At 38.1% G+C, this 8,423-nt stretch overlaps 1 protein-coding gene across 1 annotated transcript; it reads right to left on the bottom strand.

Annotated features, from left to right (window-relative positions):
- Nucleotides 1–7,165: 7,165 nt before the first annotated feature.
- Nucleotides 7,166–8,116, bottom strand: LOC103122843 (olfactory receptor 51G1). Its single transcript, XM_007533463.1, has one exon. The coding sequence runs from the start codon at nt 8,114–8,116 to the stop codon at nt 7,166–7,168; it is 951 nt and encodes a 316-aa protein (XP_007533525.1).
- Between the last annotated feature and the right edge of the window lie 307 nt (nt 8,117–8,423).

Below are 8,423 nucleotides of genomic sequence, written 5' to 3'. Positions count from 1 at the left end.
TTTAATGATATTTATTCTTCCAATCCGTGAGCATGGGATATCTTTCTATTTCTTGGTATCAGTTTCTATGAAAACTCATAGTTTTCAGCATACAAGTCTTTCACTTCTTTGGTCAACTTTATTCCTAGGTATCTGATTGATTTTGCTGAAACAGTAAATGGGAGTGATTTCTGGATGTCTTCTTCTTCAGATTTAGTGTTTGCATAAAGAAATGCCACTGATTTTTGTACATTGATTTTGTAGCCTGATACCTTGCTATATTGCCTAATAACTTCCAGTAGTTTTCTGCTGGATTCTTTAGGTCTTTCTATGTATACTATCATATCATCTGCAAATAGTGAGAGCTTGACTTATTCCCTTCCAATCTTGTATTCCTTTGATTTCTTTCTCTTGCCTGATTGCTATGGCAAGAACTTCCAATACTATGTTGAAGAGTAATGGTGACAGTGGACAGCCCTGTCTAGTCCCCGATCTGAGGGGGAATGCTTTCAGCGTCTGTCCGTCGAGTATGATGTTGGCTTTAGGTTTGCTATATATAGACTCCACTGTCTTGATGAATTTCCCATCTATTCCCATTTTTTGTAGAGTTTTGAGCATGAATGGGTGTTGGATTTTGTCAAAGGCTTTCTCTGCATCTATTGAGATAATCATGTGGTTTTTGGCTTTGCTTTTAGATGTGGTGAATGACATTGATTGACTTATGGATGTTGAACCAGCCTTGCATTCCTGGGATGTATCCCACTTGGTCATGATGAACGATCTTTTTGATATGTTGCTGTATCTGGTTGGCCAAGATCTTGTTTAATATTTTGGCATCTATGTTCATCAGAGATATTGGTCTGTAGTTTTCCTTTTTTGTTCTGTCCCTATCAGCTTTTGGTGTCAGGGTGATGTTGGCTTCATAGAAGGTGGAAGGGAGTATTCCTGTTTCTTCAATATTATGGAATAGCTTAAGAAGTATGGGTACTAACTGTTTCCTGAAAGTTTTGTAGAATTCGTTTGTGAAGCCATCTGGTCCAGGACTTTTGTTGTTTGGAAGATTCTTAATAACGGTTTCATTTTCTTTCTCTGTGATTGGTGCATTTAGATTTTGTAGTTCTTCTTGGTTCAGTTTTGGAAGGGCATATGCTTCTAGTAATTGTTCCATTTATTCCAGATTCTCTAGCTTGTGGGTGTATAGTTCTTTATAGAAGTTTCGCAAGATTCTCTGGATTTCTGTGGTGTCAGTTGTGATATCTCCTCCATCATTTACAATTCTATTAATTTGAGTTTTCTCTCTTTTTTGTTTGGTGAGTCTGGCTAGGGGTTTGTCAATTTTGTTTAATCTTTCAAAAAACCAACATTTGGCTTCATTGATCTTTTGTATGGTTCTTTTATTTTCGATGTTGTTTATTTCTGCTCTAACTTTAGTGATTTCTGTCCTTCTTGTTGATTTAGGGTTCCTTTGTTCCTCTTCCTCTAAGTCCTTGAGGTGTGTAGTAAGGTCGTTCATTTGAGCTTCTTCTTGGTGTTTAATATGTGATTGCATGGCTATAAGTTTCCCTCTCAGAACTGCTTTAGCTGTGTCCCAAATATTTTGATAGGTTGTGTCTTCATTTTCATTTGTTTCCAGGAACATTTGAATTTCCTGCTTGAGTGAGTCTCAGACCCAGTGGTTCTTAAGGAGTATGTTGTTTAGTTTCCAAATTCTGTGACTTTTAATAATTTTCTGTTTGTTGTTAAATGTTAGTTTTACTCCATTGTGGTCTGAGAAGATACTTGGGATGATTTCAATGCTCTTGAATTTATTGATGCTGTCTTTGTGGCCTAACATGTGGTCTATCCTTGAGTATGTGTTATGTGGATTTGAAAAGAAGGTGTATTCCAGTTTTGGGGGGTGAAGGACTCTGAAAATGTCCAAGAGGTCTAGTCTTTCAATCTCTTCATTCAATTCTCTTGTATCTTTATTGTTTCTCAGGTTCTCTTATTTTCAATGTTGTTTATTTCTCCTCTAAATTTAGAGATTTCTGTCCTTCTGGTTGCTTTAGGGTCCCTATGTTCTTCTTCCTCTAAGTCCTTAAGGTGTGTAGTAAGGTATTTTATTTGAGCTTTTTCTTGTTCTCTAATATGTGCTTGTATGGCTATGAGTTTCCCTCTCAATACTGCTTTAGCTGTGTCCCAAATATTTTGATAAGTTTTGTCTTTGTTTTCATTTGTTTCCAGGAACATTTGAATTTCTTTCTGAAGTGTCTCTCTGACCCATTGGTTCTTAAGTAGTTTTTTGTTGAGTTTCCAAATTCTGTGACTTTTAGTAATTTTCTGTTTGTTGGTGAATGTTAGCCTTACTCCACTGTGGTCTGAGAAGATACTTGGGGTGATTTCAATGCTCTTGAATTTATTGATACTGTCTTTGTGGCCTAACATGTGGTCTATCCTTGAGGATATGCTGTGTGGAATTGAAAAGAATGTGTATTCTTGTTATTGGGTTAAAGAACTCTGAAAATGTCCAAGAGGTTTAGTCTGTCCACCTCTTCATTTAATTCTCTTATTTCTTTATTGATTCTCTGCTTCACTGATCTGTCTAAGTGTAAGAGTGGGGTGTTGAAGTCTCCCAGTATTATTGTTTTACTACTGGTATATGTTTGTAGTTCTTTCAGTAGGTGTTTGATGTATTTAGATGGTCCCTCATTGGGTGCACTCATGTTAATAATTGTTAAATCTTCTTTGTTGATTGATCTTTTAATCATTATGTAATGGCATTTCCTATCTTTTATTACTTTATTTAATTTAAAGTCTATTGTGTCAGATATGAGAATGGCTGTTCCTGCCTTTTTTGTGGTCCATTACCCTATATGATAGTTTTCCATCCTTCATTTTCAGTCTGTGTTTGACTTCTTGGGTCAGGTGGGATTCTTGCAAGCAGCATATGGTTTTCTGATCCATCATCCCACTCTGTGCCTTTTAATGAGTGAATTCAATCCATTGACATTTATTGATATAATGGATTAAATGTATTGTAGTTCCATTATTCAACAATTCTTTATTTTCTCTGATATATGGCAGGTATTATAGTGATATTCTTGTTTATAAGAGGTCTTTTAGTATGCCTTTCAGGGCAGGCTTGGTGGTGGTTGCCTCCTTTAACTGTTGTCTGTCTGAGAAGGTTTTGATCCCTCCATCTAGTTTGAATGAAAGTCTAGCAGGATATATTGTCCTTGGTTGAAACCCTTTTTCATTCAGGGCTCGTTAGATATCTTGCCATTCTCTTCTGGCTTTTAGAGTTTGAGTGGAGAAGTCTGCTGATAGTCTTATGGGTTTTCCCTTGTATGTGACTTTGTTTTTCTCTTGGAGCCTTTAGGATCCTTTCTTTATCCTTGCTTCTTTTTATTGTAACTATGATGTGTCTTGGTGTCTTCAGGTCTGGGTTGATTCTCCTTGGGACTTTCTGGGCCTCTTGAATCTTATCTTAATGTCCTTTCTTTTGTTTAGATCTGGGGATTTTTCTTCCATTATTTCCTCTAGAACATTTACTTCGCCTTCCTCTATTTATTCCTCTGGTAGGCCAATTATATGAATGTTACTTCTTTTGAGATCATCCCATATGTCTCTGTTGTTGTTTTCAGTGTCTCTCAATCTCTTTTTGAGTTCTTTTACCTCTTTCTTTGTTTTCTCTAGCTCATCCCCTGTCTGGCTAATTCTGTCTTCTGCCTCTGTTAATCCACTTTCCCTTGCCTCATCTTCTTTCTTCAGTTCAGTTATAGTATTAGCTTGTTCTGCTAGGTGGCCTTTTGGCTCAGCTATTTCAGCTTTCATTTCTCTAATCACCTTGAGGTAGCTTGCATTTTCTTTGAGGTTATCCTCTATTGTTTCCCTAATTTTGATAGCCCTTTCCTCCATAGTTGTCTTCATTTCTGTGATTATTACGTTTACTATTGCTTACATACTTTTCCTATCTATGGTTAGTTCTTACTGATTTGGGTGGGTTTCTCCTGGGTTCCCATCCTGCTTCATTGTGTTACCAGATTTATTTGCTCTTGATTTAACCACTTTTTTTAATGATGTGGTTTTTATTTTTCTGTTCTGTTTTTCTTCAGTTACTGTGTTTTGAGTACAAGCCATGCTCTACTAAAGACCTTTATGACAAGTGCAGTCACCAACCTCAGAAATTACAACAATAGTAACTGAGGCAAGTATTGATTAAGTTCAACCAATACAATTTAGCTTCTTCTTCTTCTAGCATTTGCCAACCATTTAGCTAAACAGCACTTCCAGTCCAAGAAACAACAGCAACCAAACAAATTAAAAAAGAAAGAGCCAGGAAAAAATGGAAAGCAAGAATCTACAATTATGCAATTCTACTGTCCACTATAAATTATAGGGATAGAAAGGTGATAAAGGGAAGTAGATAAGAAAGACACACACATAGAGTCCATTCCAAGTCAGATATCTTAACCAAAATAATTCACAAGCGAGTATCAGTGAATTGAGAAAACAAAAGGAGGAAGGAAGAAAGAATAAAAAGAAAGAAAGAAAGAAGGAAAAAGGAAGAGCAGTGAAAGGAAAGGTTTTTGTTTGTTTGTTTGTTTGTTTTAATTTATCTAGGAGGAGGGACAAAAGGAGACTGGAGAGAAGAGGTAGAGAGAAACAAGTTCCTCTCACAATGGATAGACACCCAGTCATCTAGCAATGGAAAAAGCAACAGCAGTTAATTTTGGTCAACCTGACGAAGGTGGATGGGAAAGGGACACATTAATATAGTAGTAATAAAATAAAGTAAAATAAAATAAAATAGAGTAGGAAACCCCTAACAGTCAGTCTGCAGGTTGGACCGCTTAATTGGCTGCAGGCAGCCTGAGCAAAAACAGCCAATTTTAAGAAGTATCCAAAAAAAAAAAAAAAACCTCCAGGAAGTCTTTCCCAGGCAGAAATGAGGCTCTGACTGGTCAGATATTTGTCACTCAAACAGGGCTCCAGCCACTTAAAATAAGAGAAGTTAAAGGAAAAGGCTTAGAAGACATTCCTGGTGAGCTCAGAGGGGAGCCTACTAGGAGCAGCTGAGCTGCCCCTGCTGGCTGGTTGGGGTGGGGGGTGTTAACTCAGAAATAATTGAAGGATTTTCCTTTGTTCCCCTGACCTCCCTTTGTCAGCCTAAGAGAGAGTTATGGGACTGTATTTTGGTGTCACTCTGACCTGCCAGTGTTCACCCTCCTACAGACAGCCCAATATCCTACCCCATCCAGCAGATTCTGGGTTGCAAGCTGCTGCCTCTTGAGTTCATGGCATCTGTGGCTCCAAAGTCTCCATCTTGGCTCCACCCCCTGTTGTTATATCTTAACATGTCAAAGAAGATATACATAGATCAAATAAGAATATGAGGTGATGTAGCATCTGGGAGATTCAACTTCATTAGCTCAAACTATAAACACTGACAACATCAAATTCTGGTTAAGATGTGGAGTAACAAGAACTCTTGTTTATGGCCTACTGGCATGTAAAGTGGAAGATCCTCTGGTAGAGTTGGAAGATAATATTCACACACACAAAAAATCTTAACACAAATATTCTTAAATAGCAGTTTTATTCACATTTGATTAAACCAAACAACCAGGATATCCTTAGCAGGCAAATGACCAAGTAAGACATGATGCATTCTGATAATGGAATATTTTTTCAGTACTGAAAGTTAAGTGAACTATTAAGTCATAAAAACACTATAGACACAGCAATTCATATTACTAAGTGAAAGTAACTCGTCTGCCAGAGCTGTAGCCTATATGATTTCAAATATATGACGTTCTGAAAAAGTACAAATTCAGGAGAAAGACCAGTGATTGACAGGAGTTAGATCTGGTACTAGGGAAAAGTCTAAGAAGTACATAGAAGATTTTCAGAATAGTGGAAAAAGTTATTATGAAATGACCATAGTGGTAGATATATGTCATTATACATTTTTCCAAACCCATAGAATGAACAGTATCACGAGTGAGATCCTGGATGAACTATAATTTGGGGGGTAATATCAAAGTGTTATTGTAAGTTCATCAATTATACAAATACCATTCTAGTGAAACGATGTTGATAATGGAGGATACTTAGTGAAATTTTCTATTAATAGGTATTACTAATACCTCCTTGAGACCATGGATCAGCTGTTGGCTTCTCTGAGTTGAGCTTGATCTTTTCAAATCTCCCTAGTGTCCTAGTGATACAATTCATGTGGTGTAGTTATAGAAGTCATTAATGTACCTAGTTATTCACTCTGCTTTCTCTTTCCCATGGCTTTGACCAAAAGTTGCCGTAAGAAGAGTAGTGATGGAGATGACAAATAAGACACTTAATTTTATTTAAATATACATTTTACTGAAGCCTGAGTGTTATGGTATTCTATTTATGGAAGACTCCATGCTTTTGACTCTGGAGAGAAACCAAAGAAATATTAACTCTGAAGATGGAGGTAATGTTCAGATATCTCCACTGGTGCATTGTAGTGAATAAGTGGGGAAGTGAATGAGAATGATAAAATTATATGGAGAAAATATTTTACTTTCATATGTACTATTAGATTTTCACTCAGAATTTTGTACCAAATTCTAACCACCCTATTTTTGCACTTAGTTTTCCACATAGCTTTGAGAAAAATATTTTTATTTAATTTACTTTGAGAAAAATTTTAATATTTATTTATTCCCTTTTGTTGCTCTTGTTATTTTATTGTTGTAGTCATTGTTGGATAGAACAGAGAGAAATGGAGAGAGGAGGGGAAGACAGAGAGACGGTGAGAAAGACAGATACCTGCAGACCTTCTTCACTGCTTATGAAGCAACTCCCTGCAGGTGGGGAGCTGGGGGCTCGAAATAGGATCCTTAAGCCGGTCCTTGCACTTCACACCACTTATAGTCAACATTTAATGTGACTCTCTCTGTATATAATATATGTGAGTCTTTTTTTTGATATGGTTAGACCCAGGTATGAGACCGACATATAGCAAGATCCATGAAACATAGGAGGTTTTCTGCCATCCATTTACCCCAGTAATCTACAGAATGACTAAAGATTTCAAATCCCTTGACCCAAATGGTAATGATTACCCTCAACTCTAATGACATCTTTTGAGTATTAACATGAACATTGTTTTATTACCCAATAAGATATCTTCCACCATACTCCTTGGGCATCAAAAAAAAAATTACTTGAATGATTTTAGAAACTCAAATTTCTTAACGATTCGTTGGCGAATTTGCTTGGTCTTAATGCTATAGACTATAGGATTCATGAGGGGTGGCACTAGCAGGTACACATAAGACATAAGGAGATGTACAATACGGGGAAGATGTTCACCAAAGCGGTGCACAAGAGACAGGCCAATCATGGGAATGTAGAAGAGGAGCACAGCACAGATGTGGGAGACACAGGTGTTGAGGGCTCGGAGTCGCTCCTGGCGGGAAGCTATGCTGAGAACGGTGCCGAGGATAAGGGCATAAGAAAGGAAGATGAGCAGGGAGTCCACACCCACAGTGCAGGCCACAACAAAGAGTCCATAGATGTGGTTGACAATGATGCTAGAACAGGCCAGTTTCATGATCTCAAGGTGCAGACAGTAAGCATGGGCCAGCACATGGGAGCGGCAGTACTGGAAGCGTTTAAGGAGGAATGGCAGGGGGAGGATGAGCAGGGCACTTCTCAGCACTGAGACCAACCCCATCTTGACAATACGTGCAGGTGTCAAGACTGTGGAGTAGCGCAGTGGGTTGCAGATGGCCACGTAGCGGTCGATGGACATAGACAATAGAACTGATGACTCTACTAGGGACAAAGTATGGATGAAGAAGAGTTGAGTGAAGCAGGCTGGAATGCCTATCTCTCTAGCATCAAACCAGAAGATGCCCAGTACAGTGGGCAATGTAGAAAGACAAAGGCCCAAGTCTGTGAGGGCCAGCATGGCCAAGAAGTAGTACATGGGTTCATGGAGGGTGGCGTCAGTACGGATGACATGGAGGATGGTGACATTTCCTACAATAACTGTTAAGTAGATGGAGCAGAAGGGGATGGAGATCCAGCCGTGGAGGTTTTCTAGACCTTGAAATCCCGTCAGAAAGAAAGTGGCTTTTTGGAGGCTACTGTTATAAAATATGGTCATGGCTTTAGCGTCTTGGATTCAACAACTTGCAGTAGAGCATATAATTCCTCAACAGTGATAGGGCTGAAATCCTCACCTGCCTAGGTGTCCTGAGACCAGTGAGGCAGGAAAGGTCTGCAGATTAAAAAAAAGAAGAAAGAAAATAAAGAAAAAGAAAAAAGAAAAATTTGAACACCTGAGCTGTTTTACTGTTTCTCCACGAATGGTAGTTTTATAGGGTACTTGTAAAATCCTATCTGAGAAGTGATTTAGTTATTTGGTGATATGTCCACTAGTGTTGTTCTATTAGTGTTTTAAAGAAGTCACT

This window comes from Erinaceus europaeus, chromosome 17, assembly GCF_950295315.1.
Source record: "Erinaceus europaeus chromosome 17, mEriEur2.1, whole genome shotgun sequence".
Taxonomy (NCBI): Eukaryota; Metazoa; Chordata; class Mammalia; order Eulipotyphla; family Erinaceidae; genus Erinaceus; species Erinaceus europaeus.
The sequence above is the reverse complement of the archived record's forward strand: the minus strand, read 5'-3'. Positions and strand labels throughout refer to the sequence as shown.